This window comes from Phoca vitulina, unplaced genomic scaffold (genome assembly GCF_004348235.1).
Source record: "Phoca vitulina isolate PV1807 unplaced genomic scaffold, GSC_HSeal_1.0 scaffold7, whole genome shotgun sequence".
Classification (NCBI taxonomy): domain Eukaryota; kingdom Metazoa; phylum Chordata; class Mammalia; order Carnivora; family Phocidae; genus Phoca; species Phoca vitulina.
Genome location: NW_022589710.1, coordinates 61,260,962 through 61,285,591, shown reverse-complemented (window position 1 = coordinate 61,285,591; position 24,630 = coordinate 61,260,962). Strand labels below are relative to the sequence as shown.

At 40.6% G+C, this 24,630-nt stretch overlaps 1 protein-coding gene across 14 annotated transcripts in view; it reads right to left on the bottom strand.

The window, feature by feature from the left end:
- UNC79 (unc-79 homolog, NALCN channel complex subunit) overlaps positions 1–24,630 on the bottom strand; it is a 237,325-nt gene that overhangs the window by 74,960 nt on the left and 137,735 nt on the right. For 9 of the 14 annotated variants that reach the window (XM_032405836.1, XM_032405840.1, XM_032405835.1 and 6 more), the window contains 8 exons: positions 23,557–23,758; positions 22,763–22,942; positions 21,207–21,272; positions 13,020–13,306; positions 10,574–10,756; positions 9,813–9,975; positions 7,143–7,292; positions 5,345–6,559 (listed from right to left, as the gene is read on the bottom strand). In XM_032405836.1, the coding sequence (XP_032261727.1) occupies positions 5,345–6,559; positions 7,143–7,292; positions 9,813–9,975; positions 10,574–10,756; positions 13,020–13,306; positions 21,207–21,272; positions 22,763–22,942; positions 23,557–23,758 (2,446 nt within the window). The remainder of the gene's footprint in view (positions 1–5,344; positions 6,560–7,142; positions 7,293–9,812; positions 9,976–10,573; positions 10,757–13,019; positions 13,307–21,206; positions 21,273–22,762; positions 22,943–23,556; positions 23,759–24,630) is intronic. The other 5 variants (XM_032405846.1, XM_032405848.1, XM_032405842.1 and 2 more) reach the window with 4 other exon arrangements.

Genomic DNA, 24,630 nt, shown 5'->3' with positions numbered 1-24,630 from the left:
CATTAAGATATTAGAGGTTAGGCTATTATTTTTCTCTTAGGTATTCTCCCCAAACCACTAGTTCAAAACATGCACAGTCAAAAAAAAAAAAAAAAAAGATTAAATAAATAAATAAAAAACATGCACAAATCTCGTCTCTTCACCCTCATCTGCCTCTGTTTCACGTATGCTGCTCCTAGAGCATAATACTCCCACCAATAATGTAGAATGAGAAAGCTTAAAGCTCATCTTCGAGAATTCTTTGAAAGGTCATTGAGACTTTTAGAGTTTTGCTAGGCTTACTAAAATCTTTGCTGTATCTTTAATTTTAAAGAAATGTCATTACTATAAGGTACTTGGTAATAATCACTAGTGTACAAAGATTCCACAAGCCAGGAAATTTTTGCTCAGTCCTAAATCATTTTATGAAACCTTCCATTTGTATACAGTTTAAAACAACAAACATTGGAACAGACCTATACGCTTAGCTTAAAGTATTTCTATTGAGTTTTTATAGTGATGTGCAGAAAATGTCATAACTATTAATTAATTAATTCATTCATTCATTCATTCACCAAATATTTGCCAAAACTCTACTAGGCACTTGGGATACAATCAGTGAACAAACTAGGCGAGAATACTTGCCTTTGGGAACTTTCTTTTTAGTGGGGAGAGACAGACAATAACATACATAAAAGTAAAATTGTATGTTAGAAGAGTAATTCTCTGTAGAAGAGAGACAGAGTAGAAGGGATTCCAAGATGCCAGACAGGGGTGGAAAGGTGGGGTGTGGGTCCAGGCCTCATTGGGAACCTGGTGTTTGATCAAAGGATCAACGGAAGGGAGAGAGGGAGCCAGGCAGACAGGTGAGGAAGACAGGCTGAGGGAGGAAAGGCCCTCAGGTGGAACTATGCCGGGAGCGTTCAAGAAATGGCAGGGTCCACTGCAGCTGTGTAGAAGCAATGAGGTGAGAGCAGCACAAAATGAAGTCCGAGAAATCATGAGAATCAAGACCACAGAGCACTCCAGAAATATCAAGGACCTGAGCTTTTACTATGAAAGAAATGGGGAGCCAATTGGGGGTTTTGATCAAAGGAATGATATCATCTCATGTCTTAAAGGATCACTCTAGCTGCTGTGTTGAGAAGATATGAAAGCAATAAGGGTCGAAGGCAGGGGACCAGTTAGGAGGTTACAGTCACTGACCCAGGTGAGAGGTGTGGGGCTCAGAACAGAGTAGAAGCAGGGGACATAGTGGGAGGGGACCAGATTCTGGATATATTTTGAAGGTAGATTAAGGTGACCAGACAAAATGGAGGATGCCCAGTTAAAACTTAATTTCAGATAAACAATGGATAACTTTTTACTATGAGTACATCCCATGTACTACTTGATAGATACGGCTCCAATTCTTCACTCCTCCCTGAATCCATGCCCTTTGCCACGTGACTTAGAAGTTCCCCCCTCATAAGAGGCAGGGTATATTTCCTTCTTGACTTTGGTGATTTGTTTTGGCTAATGAAATGTTGGCAGGCATAACATGACCAAAGGCTTGAAAAGTGCCTGTGCAATTAGACTTGCTCTCTTGTGCCTCTGCCATCACCATGAGAAAACATTCCCAGGCTTCAAGGGTCCCAGGAGGAGGATGGCCACCCAGCTCAGCTCAGCCTAGATTAGCCGATCCACAGTGACCTACAGACTTACCATTATATGTTGCTAAGATTTTGTGCTTATTTGTTACATGGCATTATTCCAGCAAGAGGCAACTGAGTGAACTGTCTCAGCATACAGACAATATGTAAAACCATAAAACTAGATGAGATCACACAGACAGTGAGTGTAGACAGAAGACTGAGACCCTAGGGCACTCCCTCCTTAGGGAAATAAGGAGGAACCAACAAGAGATTGAGAAGGAGTGACCACTGACTAAGCAGAAAACCAAGAGAGTATGGTATCCAAGAAGCCAAGCAAAGTGGGGAGGTAAGAGTTAAGAACTGACCACTGGAGGTCATTGGTCACCTTGACAAGTGACGTTTGGGTGAACCACTGGGGATCAAGCTTCATAGGAATGATTAATTCTTTTTAGAAAGAATAGAATGCGAGAAAATTGGAGATACTGATTGTATAGGCAACTCTTTAATATGTTTTGCCAAGAGGGGAGAAGCAAAATGAGATAATAATTGGGAGAACTGGGATCAAGAACTTTTTTTTAAGAGAGAAATAAAATTATGTTTGTATGCTCAAGTCAAGAATACCTTAGGAAGAAGAAAAACTAACAGCAGTGGGGGAAGAAAGAAGGGAGAATTTCCGGGCCTATTTCTCCGAATAGGTAAGAGAAATGGAATCTTGTCCATGTGTGGAAAAGCTGACTTTAAACAGTAAAACCAGACAGTTCACCTGTAGCCCCAGCCATGAAGGCCAGATATCCAAGTGCAGATACTGGAAGGCAAGCAGATGAGGTGGTAGGAGGCTGAGGAAATTTCTTCTGATTATGTCAAACAGGAAGAGTTATCGAAAGTTTGGAAAGACAAGTCGCCATGAAATAAACAGTCACTCAGGAGAATGGAAACGTGAATGGACCAGGGAAATATGGTATGATGGCCAAGTAGTTCAAGGACCCAGTTGAGATTTATGGTCATGAATTTAAAATGAGACCAGTCAATATTGTTATTTCTCCAGTCACACTCATTGGATAGGTACGGGCGCAGGTAGATGGAAAGGTGGATCTGACAAGGGTTGTGTTTAGCCAAGCAAATCTGAAAAAGCGAAGGCCAAGAGGGTGCAGGGCGGGAGGGCTACACTCATTGACTTGAGTAAGGAAGAGGAGAGAAGACATGAAGTAGGGGAGGGACGTGAAAGGACCAATCCAGGGTTGTCCAGAGAGAGAGGAAATGGAAATCAGAGGACAGGAGGCATGAGAATGACATTGTGGAGAGGCTGCAGTTGTTGCTATAAACAAGGTCTGCGTCATAACCATGGGAATGAATCACTGAGCTAGGGTGCAGGATAAAAACAAAGTTACTAGAGAAGATGAATTCAAGGAACTGAGAAGCCAGAGCATCAGGAGGATCATCTACTTCAATATTGGAATCAGTAAGAATTCAGGCAGAAACAGTTTAGACAAGAATGAAAAAAGAGCCAGGAGTCAAACTGTCACCAGATAATTGTCATCAGGGGTCAGTAGTATGAGGTTCAGAGCTGGGTGTTTTTAGAGACAAGGTGGGAATGGTCTGAAAGGCACAGCGGAGAACAGGGAAGGGGCCTACCCCTCACCCAATCCCAAGGGCACAAGGCAGTGAGGAAAGCAGAGCCAGGGGCAGAGCCAGGTTTCCACTAGACTAGGGCATGAAGGGAGTCGTCAGATGAGAGAGCATATATGGGATTCTGCTCATGAAGGATGGAGGAAGGTTTTCAGTAGTTAGCATAAGGGAGGACAAAAGTTCAGAACAGAAGATGTGCAGAGCCTCATGGATATTAGAGGAGTGACCTGGGCCTTCCTGCAGGGACTGACATGAACACAGGGAAAGTGCATGATGCAGTTGGACCTGGTGGCTCAAGGTGATCAGCAGTGGCGAGGCTCTGAGTTTGGAAGGACCAGAAGCCGTAGCTGTCTGGGCCTCCCTTTAACTCCGGCTGATAGAGGCAAGAAAGTCTAGAGAAGGCTGTGTCTCACTCTGAGCCCAGGCCTCCTTCCAACACCAGTAAGGGAGGGAAGGTAGATCAGTGTGTCCGTGGGAGGTGGGACACTACACAGATATAAAACTATTATGACAGTATCACATATATTATAAACATTTTAAAGACATATTATCATAATTGTCAGATGCTTTCCTCTTGTTCTGATAGCAAGTATATTAATATGAAATCCATCTCCTCCCTGGTAGCCTGGGGAACAATATGATATAGGATGGATAAAGGAAGCAACACACACACTACAACTATATATCACGCACACCCATTCTGTAGACTTACATAGCGTTTCTTATATACCCACTCTATAGACCTTGGATGGTTTCTTATATATCCACCCTACAGACCTCTAGAGTCTCTAGGTCAATGCTCTCCTCCATTTCTATGTAGCCACTTTCCTGGCTCCAAACAATAAAAAGGTATTCCAGTTTCCCCAGAAACCTTAAACTTTGTTATCACCAGGATCTTATTCTTCCACCTGCCTGGCTGGAGCACGACCCTTTCCAAATATACTAGCATTCATTCAACAGATTTTCACAGAGCACCTTCAAGGTACACAGCTCTGTGCTGGGAGGGAGAGCAGCTAGAACTCTCAGGGAATGCCCGGGGCAAATAAAAGATCTGAATCTCGTCTTGGGAGTTGCTTTTGTATGAAGCAGTGGGAGAGGAAGGACTAGAATCAGGACAATCGTCCTGGCCCTGTGACTGCCTATCTGTGGGACCCGGGCACATCACTTCCTTAGAGTGTCCATCTCTTCTTACAGAAAAAGATAGATTTTCCGCTACAAGTCTCCAAGTCTCCAAGATCTTTGCCAGGCCTCAGCGGTCCACAGGCTATGAATCTACTACAATGATCATTCCTGGACAGTTTCATTTTTTCTAAAGAGTCACATTCTTTTTTTTTCTTTAGATCTGAGCTGAGACACAAAATGTTGAGTTATGGAAATACTGCAATAGACTGTGTTTTAGGATGAGGTGGACTATTGGCTTGCTGCTTTTTCAAATGATCTTTCTTAAAAACCGTGCCTCCAAGGAAAGGTGAGAAATGACACCTGAGGCAGGAAATCCATGAGCTGTGACAACTTCACCATAAGCGGTGCCCATGGATGAGGGTCTAGGTGGCAACTAGGGTTTTTCGGACACACAGTGTCCACCAGACTGCTGACATTTGGTTTGAGTATATAATCCGCTGTGGACCCTACAGGATTATAGTCGATTCTTAACCATTCCAAGCACTCTTTGCTTTATTTTAGCCCTTCATGTTTGTTCCTTCTTTGGACTATCTATCAAAGCTGGCTAAGGCATGGAAAAACAAAGAAGGCAAAAAAGAGTTCAAATTAATGACTTTCGCTGTTTGAGGAAGGCTGAGATGATGTCCGGGATACCTTGATATACATTAACCACGGCCTCTTCTTGCCAAGGATGGTCAAGAATGGACTGTTAGAAGTTGAGAAACAACAAATACAGAAATATTTATGGAGCAAGTAAAACCACATCTGAATCCAACATGCTGTGGTAAGCAGGAAGGATTCGGAGTGGACTCTGAAACAATTATAATGTCACTCTCTGACATTATAAGATTAAGAGTTGGATGCATACTCAGTGCCGAGACCCGAACGAGAAAGATGAACAAACCTGCGTGTCAGGCTGGGAGGAAGAAGAGAGACGAGCTTACCTGGGTCTTTCTGTTCTCCCAGCTTGTCTAGAATGTTGAAGGAGATATCCAGGTACTCTCTCTGGATGGCACTGACAGCGATCTTGCGCTGTTTCCTCTGCCTGGGAACAATCTGGATCTTGAACTCAGATTCCTCCGCTCCCTCTTCTGCCTTCCTCTCGGGATTCTGTTCTGTGTCCGACTCGGCGCTGGTGTCAGGCTTCTCACTTTCCATTGGGTTCTCGGCATCCTCGGGGACTTTGAGGAGGACAGTTTTTGCCCCTGAACTTGGCACCGGCCCACCAGGCTTCTCCTCCTCGATGCTGGGCTCAGGGCTGTCATCCAGTGACACCTCAGGGAGGGCATAGGACTTCTGGAGGAGGTCTCGCTTTTGCTTAAGCGTGAGCGGGCTGCCACAGGAAAAGTCCTGCGACTCCTTGGGCTTCGAACGTTCTTCGGAGTCTGCGGGGTCTTCCAGAGCGACGTGGGCGGAGTCCATGGCACCTGTTGACTGGTTATTTCCTGAGTCCTTGGAAGAGAAGTCTTTGGAACAATCCTCCACACTTACTTGCACAAGGGGAGTTGTGCTGAGGCTGAGGACGGAAGGGGGGCTGGGGAGGGCAGGGGGGGAGGCAGCGTTTTTACCAGAGGCACCATCATTTCCCTGGTCCATGGTCTCCTCTTCCTCATCACTCTCTACGATGCGGAGAGGGGGAAGAGGCTCGAATACAAGGGAGTCGCTGTCAGATGTGGAGAGCACCGAGCGCTTTTCAGGCCCGGATGTGGAGTCGGAGGACAAATCTATCAGATCTAAATCCTCCTTAGGAGCAGGCTTGAGAGGAGAATCCACTTTGACCTCAAACGTCTCCATGCAGTTTAACCTGACTTCGGGTATCACAGGCCTGCGGGTTTCTTGGAAACTTTCTGTTGCTGGGTTCTCGGGGCCCTCGGGGTCGTCAGGCCTTGCAGCTGAATTCTGTCTGGGCCGTCCGTGGTCATGTCTCTGCATGACATAAGCAGCATGGGCGGGAGGCTTATCTAGGTCACACCGGTCTATGCAGGACTTCCTCCGGTGCTCGTCTAATGTAAACAAGAGGGAGTCTGCATTCCCTATATCAAGAGATTTTTGTTTTAAAGAGCGCAGCTTTTTTTTCTGAATGCTTTCTTCTCTCACACAGTGTAGAATGCTGTCTTGTAATGCACCCGTTTCTCTATATTCGGCCAGTTCTATTTCACCTGATTGAAACAGAAAGAGCTAGTACTATTTTACTTGGAGATGCTACCACTTTTTTCCCCCTCATACTTGGGCATACAACTGGCATAAATCATAATCACAATCCCAGCTCCAACAGGAGGGAACACTGACTCTCTGGCCAAGTTTTTGGAAAGTTCTTTCTAATTTCAAAACCCAGAAAACTCTGGAATGAGAGAACCCGAAATGGCAGTTTAAGATCTGATTTCCAAAATCAGGCTTCGGGATAATTCCTCAGCTCTATTCATTTGTGCACAGGAAAGGGGACCGCTTTTGGGCTGAGGCAGATCTAGGAAACTGTATTTAAATCATGTGGAAGAGAAGCAAACATTTTGCAACAAATCAAATCAAGCAATGGCCCTCTCAGACGATCATGACATCAATGATGTATCTGTCAAGTCACGTATATATATAAGTGTGGATATATATATACTGTTTGTGCATACATATATATAAAATCAACGGTATTAAAATGTGTAGTAACATAATAAAATTAAGATTTCACCCCAAACAAACGGTAGAGTACAACATTTCTGCATAAAATTACTAAGAGGAAAAAATTCATACTTCTCTGAACATTCATCTCAACCGGCTGATATTTCACCATTTTGCTGCCGCCTATCCTTTTCAATCTTGCAAAAAAAGTTTGAGACTCTTTATTGCAGGGTCCAGTAGGTGTATCATGAATATCAGATTCATCAAAAACACTATCTTCTTCTAATTGGGGAGAGAAAGTTCAAAATTACACTTGGGAGGTTACTCTCTCTTAGGCTGTGTCTACACAAGCATTTCAATGAAAGCACGAGGGAACATAGTGTGGGCTGGTTTCTACACCAGCTCAAGATCTGGCCACAGCTCTGGTATTTCATCCAGATGTCAAATTATCCAAATGTTGACAGAGCAACCTGTTACAAGGCTGCCTCTCGTTTTCCATGTGACAACTGCAGCATTTTCAAGAGAGGCATCTCAATATTCCAAGAGGGCCTTCGTGGAGAAATTTTTTCCAGTGCTCTTAAAATCGGATTAACACACCCACTTTGGGGTCTGTGACACTCCTTGAACATGCCTGCTTTGGGTGAATTTTCAGGCTAATTTGGCAAGAGAAAATTAAACAAAATGAGTAGCTCTCACCCTTTCCAAAAATACACATACGCCTTTCTGGGATGTGAGAACTGGCATAGACACAGCCTAACAGTACATGCACCTTATACTTTGTGAATGCAAAATACTGTACTCTACATTTGCTAATGAAACACACAACACACAGAAAAAGCTTAGAAAAGCCACTGCTCATTTCAAAAGCTCCACAAATGATTATGGACTGAAAGAGTAAACGAAGGAAAAAGAAAACAGAAAATAACATCCCCCCTCATTAAAGTTAAGACCCTCCTCTGTGCAGTTTGCCATGTGCAACTATTATGCATCCCAGAAAGACTCTCTGACTCTGAGGATCCTGAGGCTCCGTAAACAAACCTGTCACTTAGAGTGCCTAGCAAGATTATTTCTGTGTACTCTTTTATCCCTATTTGGGCCACTTTTAAATCAAAGATAAACCCAAAAACACAGTCATGAGGAAAGGGTTGCTATGTTGCAACCCACAGAGGTCACTTAATAAATGCTTTTCTTTCATCCTTTGGAAAGGCCAAAGCCCTGTACAAAGCAGCAAAAAAAAAAAAAAAAAAGGCTACAGAAATGCACTTCATACCACAGTAAATGGAATTAACCTATTATTCAAGGTGAATATTACTGAAATCATAGTATTTGGCCCATTTTATATCTACCTATTTGACAAAATGAGGCTCAGGTGTGATGACGACTACTTAAGATTTCTTGAGTATTCGGGGAGTACAAGGAGGGAGCCAAACTTTGAGGAATGATCCTGTCCTACAACACAAGACTCTACAACTAAGTGAAATTTGAAGCAGCAGATGATAGATAAGGTGATCCTATTAATCTTTCTTTAGTCAAATAAAAAAAAATGAGTGTTAATGATCAAAATGATACAAAACCCCCGGTGAACTTCTGCAAAGATGACAAAGCCTATCAAGTTCCCATGTTCCCAGGGAGATGCAACACAATGATCTGTTTTTTTCTTTATGTCCTCTAAAAAATATAGTCCCTTTTGAAAAATAGTTTTTCAAAGAAAGAGTTAAGTGACTTCCATTACATGATTTTGAAATGATTCTCAAAATGTCCTGAATGAGAGATGGAAGGACTTCAAGATGGCTCCTCCCATTCAGGAAGGCTCATTTGAGACTGGCCCAAACACTGAGCCTGGATTGAGGACATATATAGTTTAACAGGATCTATCCCATTTTCCAGAAACTGGGACCTAAGCTGGGAGACAAGATACTCTTCAGGAAGGATCTAAATGGTACTAGAACTTACAGTTCCATCTATGGCCAACCCAGATTCTTGGACCTTTTAGAATTAAATGAACATTAGTTCCCATCCATCCTAGTGAGATATTTCCAGAGCAGTCCTACCAAGTCAAAATCTACTAACACCACAAAGGGTCATGGGGGGCACTTGGCTTTCTCCCAGGATTGGATTAGATGATGTCACCTTTTACAAGTCTAGACTTGTGACTTACACTAAAGACATACGCCTTGGCTCTTCAGCTCTCACCTGAAAACATCCAGGCTGGGATTTTACTCTATCTAAAATTTCATTCGCCTGCCTCCTTTGCAGAAAAGCTATCAATATAAAAAGTGTTGCTATTGTAAAAAATTTAAACCTACACAGAGAAAAAAAGTCATCTTGGTTGCCTTAAATCATTTTCTCATTGAACAAGGAAGCTAGGAAGAAGCACTTCAGCAAATTTAGACTCCATTCAGATCTGTGAGCACAAAGTTCAGGAGCAAACTAGAGACGACAAAATCATGGCTCCAACAAGTGCCAACCAAGATTTACTTCATCGCCCACAGCAAGATGCTTCCAACACATAGGGAAAGGCCTAAAAGGCTCCTTAACCAAACAGCAGACAATTCTTTTTACAAAACATTTCTTATGAAATGGGCTTCAGAAGCATATCAACTATTTCTCTCGAATGTTCATTTAAAGAATTAAAGCAGCGACATTCATGGGAAAGTTGGAACATTAATGAAGAAGTAGGTGATTTTTAGATTCCAGAATGATAATCTGGGGGCACTCCACTATCTCCTAAGAGAAACATTGTCCAGAAATGTATTACATACTCAAGCTAAGTTCGGGATAGAATTGAGATATGTAAAGTACCTTTTTCTTTTTCGCTGTATCTGCTTATGTTACTGTTGTCACTGTACAAAGGTCCTGCCGTGGCATGGGGCTTGCAGCTATGATACTGTGCATTGAGTGTATTGACTGTTATGTGAATCAGATGCAGCAGGACCTTGCTGATATCACAGTCTCGATATGGATACTGCTCAATAAAATGGAGGAAGAAAAATATAAACGGTTATTTTGAAGGGTAAGTTTTTCCACATGATCTTGCTAGATGCTTTTCTCAGTATTTCTTGGGGATGAAGAGAAATATACAGAGAAGTAAAACCAGAAATTTTTATCATGGCCTTATTGGGACAAGGGACTGTAGTCCCTTCCTCTTGCACCAAACCACGGATGGCAAGGCATGCCAGATCACGGTTACAATTCCTTTCAAGGAAATTATCTGGCATAAACATCTGGGGGATGAATACAATTTTAAATATCTTCCTTGCTTTCTGAGATAATAATTCATACACAGATAAAATAGGAGATGCTGAGCATAAACACAGATTGTTGATCTCAATCTCCTACAACTCATCGTTTTTTATTTTAAACATTTGTAGCATATATGCTGGTATGGTCTCCCTTGCTGTTCATACTCCAATGGCTCTTTATTTCTCAACATGAATTGTACATATCATGATTTGTCCCCTGAAGGTCAAATTACTATCCTATGAAATTCTCAATTTAGATCCCTTAAGTGTTCTCCTAAGAGAATCATTCTAGCCTAAAAAGGAGTGATCATCGCAACTCACCTTGTAAAGGATGACAAGCAAGGCCTTCAACCACATCTGCCGGATGTGAGGTTTTAGGGACCAGAGGGAGCAACGAGGTGGCTGTTGGAAATAATGCCGTAATTGAGGACAAGAGCAGTATTTGAGCACCTGAACCACCAAGGGGAGAAGGTGTTTTCCCAAGTTAATGTTATAGTCCATAACCTGAAAGAGGAAAAATATTAATAACTGAAGGAAAACTATAGAGAACACCCAAAAGCCTAAAGGAATATGTGACCCATCAAAACAACAGGCAAAATATTTAAAAGGCATCTCACAAAATGTTAACAGTAATGGCCAGTGACCCTAAAGGGGGAAAGTTAAACCTTACAAGAAATAGAAGAAACTTGCAAATTAAAATCATTTTATCCACTTAATTATCTAATTATTTGATGTATCTGCTAAATTATCTATGGAGAATAACGCCTTATTTATTAAAATGTTCTATTAAACTATTAACTAGAATTAAACTAGAATCAATGAAAACACCTACTATTGGTAATCACTGAGGGCAATGGGCATTCTCAGACACTACTGGCAAGAGTATTACTCAACACAGCCTTTTGGGAGGGCAATTTAGCAATATCTATTCAGAAGTAAGGAAAAGTACCTAGCCTACAGTACGGCAATTAAATGTATCCTAAGGGAAAAATCAGACAACTGTTCCAAGATGTATACATAAAAATATCCAGCCTTTTAGTCACCCCAAATTGAAAATAGCCTCCATGTTCAACAATATGAGATAAGTTAAATGAAAGATTATTTGTATGACAACAGAATACTATGTAGCCATTAAATGGGATATGATACAAATTTATTTACAAGATATTGACTTCATAATCCATTTTAGGTTTAAAAAAGGTTACACGTATTTATCAATACATATAATATGATCCCATTACTACAGAAAATGTGTGCACACGCATATACCTATACATATGTATATATGAATGTAATAAATTTGGAGCCAGCAATAACATACGAACACCGAAATGTTAGTCACTTATTCTGTGGGTTTTGTGGAGATTTGTATTTAATTTTTGGCTTTATTAAATAAATATGCATAATGTAAATACAGAAAGAGAGAAGTGAGGAAAGAAAGGAGGAAAGGAGGGAAGTTCGGTATCTGAAATGGTGCATCCTCTCTTCATCACAAGCAACTGAGTATTAGTGGTGATCCATCTAGTTACCAGCATCAGCAAAAGACTACTATGCAGGGGCGCCTGGGTGGCTCAGTCATTAGCGTCTGCCTTCGGCTCGGGTCATGGTCCCAGGGTCCTGGGATCGAGCCCCACATCGGGCTCCCTGCTCCGCGGGAAGCCTGCTTCTCCCTCTCCCACTCCCCCTGCTTATGTTCCCTCTCTCGCTGTGTCTCTCTCTCTCTGTCAAATAAATAAATAAAATCTTAAAAAAAAAAAAAGACTACGATGTATATACTGCTCCTACTTTGCTTATCTGTGTTCATTATATTACAATCTATTTCAGCAAATTGGTAACAGTGACCATCACTGAGCTCCTCCCATGAGACAGGCACTGATTAAGTGCTCAGCAATATGTTGTCTCTAATCTTTCAAAACAAAAATCTGTTACCAGTGAGCAAAGAAGCAGAGGATACTTAAGGCCACAACAGATAATAACAGTGGCAGAGTTGAAATTCACATCAATTTCTCTGTAGCCCCAAGTTCTACACCCTTTACAGACTGGCGTAGCGCTGGTCAAGTTAAGCATACAGAAACCCAATAATCCATTAATTCTGCTCTTGCATACATATCTCAAAGGAATTCTCATAGTGGTGGATAAAGTGCATATGCAGGATGTTCATTGCTGAGCTGTCTGGAGTGGTAAGAAGCTGGGAGCAAGCAATATGAGTGTTCATCACTGGGGCAATGGATAGTTAAAGCATGGTAAATGTACACCACGGTATAAACTACAGTAGTTGGGAGTAGCAGACAAACATGGAAAAAGCCAATGATGATAATGTGACAGGAAGAAAGTTGTACAATTAACTCAACTCTCCACTTGAAGTCAAAAAGGATAAGAGATTTTTTTAAAAACCCATAAGCAAAAATTCTACACTCCCTTATTGTTTAGTGGATAGAGTTTCAGTTTAGGATAATGAAAAAGTTCTAGAGATGGAAAATGGTTCCGATTACATAATAATGTGGATATATTTAATGCCACTGAATTACATACTTAAAAATGGTTAAAATGGTAAACTTTATGTTAGGTATATTTTACTCCCACCTCCTACCCCAAAAATCCTATACTCCCTATTAGTCTTACTCATCTTATACTCCCTTCCACATACTCCTGCCTAATAAAGCCACTTGCACAAACCTCTACACAGATCCAATGTTGGCTAAATGGAATTTAATGACTTGCTTCTACTAAAACCTTAACGGTATGACTCCTGAAAGCTTACACTTACTTGGGCAATTCCTGCAATAAATGCATTAAAGCAAGTTGACAGGCGCATTTTTTGAGGTGCGATCATGAAACAGCCTTCCTGTTGGTCATAGCCGAGTAAGACGTACAGGTGCCGCTTGACCGTGTTGAAGGCCTTCGCGCTGCTGATGTCCGACTCAGCGCTGCTCTCGTCCTTGGCCATGAACTTCATGAGCACTGTAATCAGCTGGTGCACAGTCTGGTGGTCGATCCCAGCATCTTCTGGGAGCAGGTCCTTGATGGTGTTGTCATTCTCAGGAGATTGTTGTCCTGTCAGTACAAGAAAGGCCATCACTGGGTGGCTCCCTCACAAGGACGTTCACAAGGAAATCTCACTTATTGATAAAGCACCATGGCTTCTGCTTCCACTAAATATTTAAAGGGTCTGTTCTGGACCAACGTAAAGGCAAAATATGGCCTATTCAACAAAGCATTAGTCCAGGGGTGAAAGTTATTGTGTTCATCAACAACCAGGTAATTTTGGAGGAATAAGGGAATAGAAATAAAAATAAGGCACTACAAAGCAAGGTTCTCTTTGAACGGCAAGAAAAATACCTAAATAAACTGTATTTTGCCATTTTTTAAATATCTTGGCAAAGTTTTATCCTCAATGATAAAGAGAAGTTTCTCTTCCAGCTTTGTCAAATAAGCACATAAAAATAACCATAAAAAATAATATTCTAACATCCACTGAGCACAAAAGCATCTACTGAGTTCTTTTGCTTAAATTATTATCTCAATTTGGGGGCACCCGGGTGGCTCAGTCGGTTAAGTGTCTGCCTTCGGCTCAGGTCATGATCCCGGGGTCCTGGGATCGAGCCCCGCACCAGGCTCCCCACTCAGTGGGGAGTCTGCTTCTCCCTCTCCCTCTGCCTGCCGCTCCCCCTGCTTGTGCTCTTGCTCGCTCTCTCTTCTCTCAAATAAATAAATAAAATCTTAAAAAAAATTATTATCTCAATTCGGTTATGTTCATAAATCAGCTGGTGGAAAAAAAAATGTGAAATTTTCTTTTCCAAATCCTGAGATATTAGCAGTGGGTACTCTATGAAGGATATAGTCAAAATCATAAATAGCAAATCATTAAGTCCTGCTGTATGTAGTGAGAAACATGTAAGGGAGGGGACAGACAGAAAGAAAGAAGCATGAGCTTTTAAAAAACAGAAAAATACCACATGAAGGTGAGCTGAAAGTTTACATGGAAAGAAAAAAAATACCTTAGCCCTTGACTTACTCGTAACCTAACAAATAATTATATTGGAGCAGCTCCCTGACTTTGACTTTCCGTTATTTGTCAAAGTCAGAAACTATACCTTGTCTCTGCTTGTTTTTCTGCTTCTTCTGATCTGGTTTAGTTTAGGACTTTTGGTGAAAGAAGGGTGAGATTTGCTCTTCTATGTTTATGTTTGGGGGCTTATTCAAAATACCCTTTGCATCCTTGTCCCTTCTTGGACAAGCAACATCAGCATTTCTAAATGGAAAGCAAGGTTTTTGCCTGGTGGCTTAGATGACCCAGGGTTCTCATCTCTCACCCTGCAAGGAAAATTTCTGCTACAAAATGGCAGGCTTTGCTTACCAATCATTATAAACCAAACCGTGATCATGTCATAGCCTGTATCATATAATGTCATATAATTATGGCATGAAGGATACGAGAAGGAGATACGTAGTAATTTATATCCATTAACTCAACTAATTTGGCAAAATCCCAATCTTTCAGGACAAAGCCAAGAGAAGCGGGATAGAAGAAATGCTTCTAGGGGACTGTGGAAATTAGCTGTCTCAAGGGCAACTCTGGAGCAGTGGCATGAAAGTAATGTCAAATTCAGAACTTACTAGTTTCAAATGGCATGTGAGGTAACCAGCTCGGCTGTCTAGTTCACCCCAGATGCTCAGAATAATGTTCGTCTGTTCAAAAGTGATATACTCAGAAGGGATCACTGACCGTGGGTGAAGAGCAACAGAGTCAACTAAGTCTAACAGTCTCTCATTTAGGGGAAGCCGTCCAATAAATTTCAATATGATGCTAGGACATTAACATTTTCTGTCTCCTGGAGTCTGTGTGTGAAGAGTAAATGTGTGCAATGTACTCTAGAGAAGCTTTCACCCAAAATCATTCAAATAAAACCTAAGGACTTGTTTATTACAGTGTCTTACATGCATCGATGACAGTGATCACTAAATTGTTAATATCGTCACTTATGAGGCATGCATCAGCCACCAGGAGAAAAGTCAATTTATGTGGAACACCCTATTTCACCAAGAGGCCAGAAATGTGAAGCACTGCTGTATATTATAATTAAATTAAATGTTTGGAATAGAAGATCAGGCTAAAAGCAATAGCTACGTAAATTCTCATAAAATAAAACTAAAAAACAGTTTAAAGAACGATCTTTCCAGCACTGAGAAATATTTATTCTTGATTTCTTTCTTCTCCAGAATATTACAACTAGAAGGAGTTATTGCTTTGGGCAAGCCTGGGCCAAGAATGGGACACGTGTGAGAATGCAGGCTCCTTGCAGGATTCAAAGATACTGTAGCAGCAAGGGACGGCTGTTACAACATAGCTTCGTTCCTCAAATTGTTTCCGCTCTGGGGGGCAAGGTTTAACACACTTTGCAGCAGCATCCTGCTCAACCACCTCCAAGTTCAGACTGGCTCGACTCCAAAGTCCCCATGTTAAAAATGGGGAGCATTTGGGAAAGAGCTGCACCTTTATTTTATAGCCCAGAGAATCTGGGGGCCTCAATACAGGACAAAGGGAGCTCCAAACAAGGCCCAACTAAGACACTGGCTCCCCATTTCATTCTATCCTAGTTCAGGTCTAGAAAATAAAATCATCAGACTTCATCTTTAAATATTTCAAAATTCCTCTTCCCAATGCAAGTAGATGTTCATTTTAAAAGTGTATAACCTGGGGCATCTAGGTGGCTCAGTCAGCTAAGCATCCGACTCTTGATTTCGGCTCAGGTCATAACCTCAGTGTCCTGAGATTGAGTCCTGCATCAGGCTCTGCACTGAGCGTGGAGCCTACTTGAGATTCTCTCTCTCTCTCCCTCTGTTTGCCCTCCACTCTCAAAAAAAATAATAAAATAAAGCGTGTAACCTAACTTTTCCCATCAAATCATAGTTTCCTAATGATTAAGTACCATTTCACGAATGCCCGATTTTCATTTGAAATACATCTTCGCTGATCTTCAGTGTTTTAGCTTTAAGTTTGCTGTTCCTTTCTTTGTTTTCCCTGAATGGGCAATAATGAGTGATCGTTAACAAAACATTAAATGTACTGAAAAAAAAGAACTAGCTGATGAGACCTTTTGCATAAAGTGAAAAACAACTTCATTCCAAAAATTTACTCCTCTAGTTGTGGGCTTTGCAAGTCTATGCCTTGTCTATTTTCTTTCTTTCAAATCCCTAAGAAAAAATAGCTTAGAAAAATGAGAATTTTCTTTATTAATAAAGACAATATTACTGTTTTAGTTATCTACAAAGGGTATGAAATTTCCATTTTAAAACTGAATGCCTATGATATTTTCTCTAAGATGTGACAATTAAAACACTTTTGAATTCTAGCCTATGAAATTCCTCTATGTTTTAACCACAGATATTTAACTTGTTAAAATTTTTGATTTTATCATTTCTCTAAAGAAAACTGTAAGCATCTTTAGAATCATGAGGCAGAGTGATTCCTACCCTAACTTAATCATGGAATGGGTCCATCACAATCTGTCCACAGGGTGGTACAACTGATTGAAACTCCAAAGTGTCATACGATTTTATTTATTGGATGATTGGAAACCAGGCAGGATCAGGATCTGCTTTTCCAGACTTTTCTCTTATTATTCTACCCCAGATGCTCAACATTCTTACAAGCTGGGCTACTCTTAGCTCTCAGAACATAGCTAACACTTTCCCACCTTTGTGTCTTGCTCAGGGTGATACATCTTCCCAGCACCCCCACCCCAGCCAATCTCATCCTGTGAATCTGGTTCTCAGAAGCCATTCTTCCTACCTATGCCCACCCTCCTCTCAGCAACTGGGTGTGATCTCTAACTACTGCAAATCCCCAAAGACATGAAGAGAGGAAGGACGGGAGGGAAGAATAGAGGAAAATTTCCTTTACCGTTTCCTAAAATGGGGCAAATTGCAAGGCAGAATTTATTTACTCACTTGCCGATTTCCCCTAGGAGAACAAAGGCTCCTTGAAGGTGAGTGCTATGTTTTACCCATTTTTATATCCCTCACGGAATGTGGGGCAGTGTCTGACATATACTTAATGCTTATTATTCATAAGTGTCTAAGTACACTGAATTCAAATAAATATCTCAGGTAAATATTTCTTCTACACAGGAGGAAAAAGTGATGAGGTCCCCAAACAGCAAGGAAATAGGGAATATTCCTCTGCATAAGCTGACTCCCTGAGCCCTCTGTCAAACCAACAAGTGACAATCAGGTAGAGGGAGGAAGCACCCTTTCCATGAGCTTCCTCTGCATTTGTTCCAGAGAAGCCAATGACCAAGCACTATAAATGAGTTTGCCTTACGTTGCTAGTTCTAATGACACCACCTCACTGATCTCCCTAGCCCATTAACCCAACTTCACAGCAGGCGCGTTGTGTGTGCACACAGCAAAAGGGCTGCAAAGTTGGGGCCAGTGACTACCTCCATACTGTCCTATGTTCCCCAGCCCTGCCTTCGCCTCTTCCTATCTCACATCCAGGCCTTTCCATCCTATGCACCAGTCAAGGCCTGGCTGGAAAGCCGCCTCTCCACCAGACTGTCTCTGTTGCCCCCACTCTCCTCCCGCTGCACCTGATGGGAACCATCCCGTGGCACTGGCGCATTCACTTGAGATGAGAGTTTACCTCTGTTCATGCTTTATTTTCCTTCCTTGACTATATATAAGCAAGTGGAGAATATAAAAATCTCCGATGTATCTTTGCATTCTTCATATTTCCTAGTATTGAAGGTGCCCAGTAAATGTTAATTCAATAGAAACTGCCATTTCCCGAAACTATTCTTTCCAACAAGGGCACTCCTATTAAAATAACTGTTCTCTTTGAGTTACGGGGTCTTAATGATCAACGGGCATTGGTGCAAATTAGTGAAGGATGTGAGTTGTTAACCACCTCTAGAAAGAAAGAGAGACCCAAAGAGAAGTAATTTGGGGTTTTATGCTGGGACACTAATAGGGGGTGAGGGGGTGGTGGGAGAGGGCCATACAAGAAAGTTTTACCAGTGCTCCCCAGCACTGGACACCTTCTCTTGATATAAATTCAGACCAAGAGATCTCAAGATTTCTCTGCAGGCTGGAGTAGAATTGAGGGTATCCATGTTGCTTTAGGGATTAGGACACTTCTAGATCAACCTGTGGGTCTTAAATGGGAAGTCTCTTGGTGTGGATGCTCATGACCTTAAGGCACACTATAGCAGACATGAATGCCCAGGTTAGCTCTATAACCAGACTGGTGTCTTCATGTGCCACAGGGCAGGAACCCCCTAATACCAATGCATCAAGAGGTAGTTATAGTGGAAATCAAGTCTGCTGGACTCAAGCATTAGTCCCCAACTAGTTAGTTATAAGTGATCTTGAGCAAATTATCTAAGCAGAATTAATTAATCCCTCAGGACCTCAGTTTTCCTGTCCATATGTAAAGCAAAAAAAAAATCATAATAATACTTTACATATATCCAGAGTCATTGTGAAATCAAAATTAGATTATTTGTATTAAAAATATTCTTAATAGATAGAGAGGTACTACACATACATGAAGTGTTGTTATTCTTATTATTATACACCTACCATTGTTTAATTATTCATTCCAGGGGATGAGGAACAAGATACAATTAAGTTCCCTGTGACCACGTGGGGTGGATACCAGTTTTTCAGTGTTGTGCTATGAAAACCTATCAAAACTGCTATTTTATACTCAATTAATATTCAACAGGTATTCTGAATCACCAAACATAATTCCTAGTTTTCAGAAAATTGGTGAAAAGATACCTTATAAATAATTATAATTAGACCAATTTCAAATTAGCAGGTGAAACTGTCTATTTCATCAATTAGGATTAAATAAAGATGCTGAGCTCTTATTGGCATTCACCACTCATGTCTTGCATAAGAGATCAAGATGCCTGGGCTTGAGACCCAGATCTGTCACCAACAAGCTTGTGAAACATGTTCCTTTCTGGGAACTTCAGTTTCCTCTTCTGTAAAATGAGAATGTTAACATATCTCCAATATTCCAGCTATAATTTCCTATGAATTTCATTCACATGAGCAAAGGTCTTTGATCTGACTCATGAAAGTCATAAAGGAATGCAGCTCTTCCCTAGCCTTGTGGAATATACCTTCTCTACAAGTGTATTTCTGATGCAAAATTTGCTGTAGTAATATGCAAAAGCTAAGATCAGAAAGCCAGCCATTGTAAATCCAATGCCAAAAAAAGCTCAGCCTAAACAGCAATTAAAATGAACTCTTGTGGCATAATTACAGGGCATAGGCTTTATTTGGGGCCCAATCAATAAGAGGTCTTGCACAGAGAAGCTCAAGACTTGCACCAAAAAAAAGTATGTTCGGTAAATAGCAAGTCCTTCAGCTTCCATGCCATCCTGTACAATCTTAGGATTATCCTGGCATGTCTTTGTTCACAAGTTAAAAAATATACTGTCTAGTAAATAACAATGCAAAAATGAGAAACTAGTTCGAAAGGGCCTTATAAGCTTAGCCAGCTGTTTCCAAATCTAAGCAAGTTTTTATTATAGTGGTGTTGTGTAAATTATCTTTCCAGAAGCTTTAGCGTTATATTTAATATAAACAATGCTATTATCTGCCCCGTTTCCATCTGGTCACTTTTGGTGGGACAAGTAGAGCCTAAAAGCTTTTTTTTTTTAACATCAGGAAACATATGTATCCATTTTCCCAAAGAGATGTGAGAGGACTCTTTTGGATTGTGAAAATGGGTAATAAGAATGATTAAAGACTTTAATTGAATAATTAATTCAACTAAGCCTTAAGAAAAAAAGAAAAGACGGGGTAAAATAAAAATAATTTATGAAATTGCTTAAGATTCATCTCAAAAAGACTTCACTGAAGGGGACCTGGATGGATTTCACATTGTAATGGAGCTCAGGATCAGAAGTTCTTACTTTTACTCTTTTTTAAATCCCAGTACAGTTGAGGCCCGAGTGATGCAGAAAACAAGGCAGGGGGCCTTGGCCAAGGGTTTGCTATTCCTTCCTTCTCGACAATTTTAAAAGAGAAAATACATTCTGACCAACACCTGCCATTGGCATTCATAATCTTTGGGGCTCTCTCTCCCCCCCCACTCCCACCCCAAACTGCCTCTTTCTGGTGTCATGTTTGTAACACTTAGCATACATGGCCTTGCAAGCCTCCTTATTTGAAATTCTCCTTCTGAGGCCATTTTTAAAACTCTTCTTAGATGAAAAACCAAATGTTCTATAGCATGATACACAGGTGGCAGTTACCAAGTTTGTTTTTGACAAACAGCTATTCAGACCCTTCACACAGCACCATTTGTGCAGATAACATTTGGGCTGTAATAACCTTGCCAGTGTCCCTTCAACCCTTAGGATCCTTCCTGATAAACTACATTCTCTCATGGGACATCAAACGGTAGTTACACTGTACCGAGTCGAATATGATCCTATGGTCCTCCAAGCAATCGAAATCCTCCTTTCTCTGAGAGACAGAAATGCATATAGAGTTGCAAAGAATCAAGAATGGCTACGGGGATGAGTGAATGACGGTGGCTCAAATGTATAACCTTTGAAAATGTCAATGAAATGTATGTTTTTCCTATAGCGGATATATATGAACATAATATTTCTATGTGTAAATACACATACAGATATAAGTACTATGTATAGATCTAGTCATATTGGCTCTCTGGGGAAAAGTGCATATTCAGGTAACATGATACCTCTTACTGGACCAAAAGTTAATGGGATCAAAAGTCATCTGCCCATATTAAGATCGAAAGAATTGCTAGGTCAGGGGCTCAAACGCCTGAGCACCTGGGGTAAGACCCTTCAAGTTTGCAAATCCTAAATATAGCACTCTGGTCCAGTTAGAGACACTGCATTCTTTACCTTGTCCACCTGGGATAGACACTTGCACACAGCCCTTCCACGTCAGAAGTACCCACCTGGTGTCTGTTCGGGTGTCCCACCGAGAGCTGGAGCAGACTGCTCATGCCTGGTCAACCTCATAGCTTAAAAATCAACAACAACTCTATTTAAATAAGCATTAAAAACAACTTGAGCCTAGAAAATACACTCAGTGCTAACTCATTGGATAGTAGGGGCAGGTTTAAGTTTAGTTTTCCTCCTTGTAAGTAACATGGCACAAAAGATGTTTGCATCACAAAAGCTTTGTGGTTTTTATGTGAATCTCAAGAACATCCTTCAGTGTTATTTCAATTCTTAATCTTCAAAATTGTCATGTGAATCAATTAACAAGAAGGAACAATAAGTAAACTTGATATCCCAAAGTGGCTGGTTAAGTTATAAAAGAGCTGGGAAATTCATAGAAATGGTAATTTATTTAATCTAGATATTGGTTTCTAAGATCTGATTCAGTCTTCCCTGGGGCCTAGGCTCCTACAGGTTATTCTTAAATGGCCACCTGCTATAATCTTTGCTCCCTGAAAAACTGAGCTATTGATTGCTTGAAGGGCTTTCATTGACTTCTTCCAAAGTTCACAATACCACATTTTCATTGCTTATCATAAAATAGGGAAAAATGCGATTTAAAAAAATCAAATCATATTTGTGATTAAAAATGATTATGTTATATTAAGGCTGTCTTTTAATAAATGTCAATGAAAAAAGCAAAACTTTCCACTTCCAACAGGATAAGAAGTATGTTTTAGGGTGTTATGTTATGAATTTCACAGCAGTTATTTAAAAATTAAATCACTAGATAAATTTTACAAAAGTTAGTATCATATTTAAATATACTCATTCACTAGTATGGTGATTTAGTTATGAATTTTTAATTATTTGTCATTCACGAGCCATTGCTAATCATTAGAGTTCATTTAGTCATCTGGTAATTTAGGGAAAATTGTGTTCTCTTTCAAAGTGCAATACAAAGAAAGACCTTTACAAAACAAGTATATATGGTCTTTTTTAAAATTGGCGATGAAGTTTATGTTTATTTATAAATTATCCGGTGAAGCTGCACAGAAATTCAACTTCTCCTCAGCCTGGTTTTTCCTTTTCAAAAGCAACCATTATTTTTGGTTTGTCTGGGAGCTTGTTTGGCTGTCTCCATCGTACATGAAAAGCAAATGCACTCCAAACTTCCACTCTACCACCTCAGCTGCCATGGGTCTGACCTGTCCCAGTCTTCTTCAGGAAGCTCTTAGGTTACAAGGTTGGTGGTGCACACCTTCCTATCCTAGGACTCGGGAGCAGATGCTGCTTCTACGTTTCTGGCCAAGCATCAGTGGATTTGCTGCCTTCTGCATTGCAAAACAATCTATTGCTGGACCAAGGCTTTGCTTCACCCACAAACTGGAAAAAGCCCCCCCAGAGCACTGACATTCGTGGGGTGACCCTCTAGGGAATGTGAAGCCCAAACCTACTGAAGGAGCTCAGTTGGCTAAATATGCTACTCTCTATGAACATTCAACAAGACAAGGCAGCCTCAGAAAGACATTAAACAGATTTAAAGGAAGGAGGGAAGAAGATACTCAACGAATTTTGGAGGTCAAGGTCTCAGGGAGGGAGAGTGCCCTCTTGGATTCCACGGGCCCCTTCACGCTGTCTCTCAGAGAACGCACACTCTTCTGGCGGTTCCTTGCAAAACGAGCCCTCTTGATCTTCCACAGTGCTGCGTCACTGAGGTTAGCGACATTGGTCCTTACAGCAGTGATAGCTTTGCAAAAGGAATCAGACATTATTTTCTTTAATGGACTATGTAGCACAGCGAGTTTGAAATAATCCATCTGTGCATATTTTCAGGATTAAAATACATCTTTCGTGGACACATGAATCATTCACCTCTCATTCATGGTGAGTCTTATATAAAAAGTTGTGACTACTGCCTATCATGACTATTGCCTATGATTTTTCTGCTTAGACTGTAAGATTACAGGTCTAATTTTTTTTATTATCACTGAATACATAGTTGAGTGACCCACTTTTCCCATCTATTTAGAGCTGTAGGTCATAAGCATGCAAGTATGAATTTGCAAGGTGCAGATATATCTCACAAAATTGCTCACAAACACTGTAAACATGAGAACTGAATCATATTTAAGGAACACACAGTCACAAATGGTTATCATAGGTCCTCAAGGAAATGTGAAGAGTTTTGCTTTTGGAATGCCAGAAACTAGTTGATCTATGGATTACTACAGAGTTACTCAATAAATATTTAATAAACTGAGTTCATGAAGTCAGAGCATCCTTCATAATGGGAAATTAAGCTACATGTAGAGTATGGTCTGCCTAGCAGATAGTTTAAAGCAAGTTCTTTGTTTTGCTTACTTGTAGGAAAAGGAAATTCTTTGTTACAATCCAAATGTAGCTGAGCTTCCAAAGAAAGTGTCTCAAATCTGTTGACAAAGAACTCCCAGCTCAAGGCAGGAATATCTTGCTTAAGAAAATGCAGGAGTAAAAGTTTGCTCAGTATTGTGGGTCTGTCTTTAACCACAGTATCGAACTGGAAATCGAGACAGAGACACAGACCCTGGGGCAAAGGGGGGAAGAAAGTTTATTCAGAAGTAAACATCTAAGTTACTTCAAAGCAAATACACTAAGCAAAGTCAGTGAAACAAGACAAAACCTCCTCAATCCATACATATAATGTAGAAGAATCCAATTGAAATCTTCTTTGATTGCAAGTTTGGTAGAAATAAAATGCAGGAGAGGAACTTCTCCCAATTGTACAATATATCTTGAATTTTAGTTCAGAAATCTAAACTAAATGTATGTTATTGGTTTTCAGATGCATTCATTAATAACCACTTAATCCAAATGCTCTCAAACCAAGTTTCTTTTTTCAACGTCTGTAGTTTCTATTAAAAGAAGCATACTTCCAAAGCTACATTTTAGAATACACGATATGGTTTTCTAATTCCCTTTCAATGCTAAATGCCATGGTTCTAAAAGAAAATAAACTCATTTTGTCTTCTTGGAATGTGAGTGGCACACAGAATCTTAAAAAATTAAGTTGGACTAGATTGAGCATCCATTTCTCCATTATATGACTCTGCTTACCATTCCCCCTTTCCTAAACTGAATGAAACTTAAAAACCATAATTCATCCAAGCATTCTATCAACTCATTCAATTCTCCTCTACTGAGGTCCTCCTACATCCCAGGCCCTGGGCTGGAAGACTACCTAGTCTTCTTAAGACCAACAGAGAAGGAGCATCCAGAAGACAATTGGGAATTTTTATAAGGGAGGGTGTAGGTCCACAGTTAGGATAACCACTGAATTTCTCAGATCCTGCACTTTCTTCTTGGTCTCTTTTACAGGAAGCAGTGAATAGACACAGATACAATTAAGAACGTGGACTTCGTTATGACTCAGAACCTGAGTCTGCTCTGCCATGTACT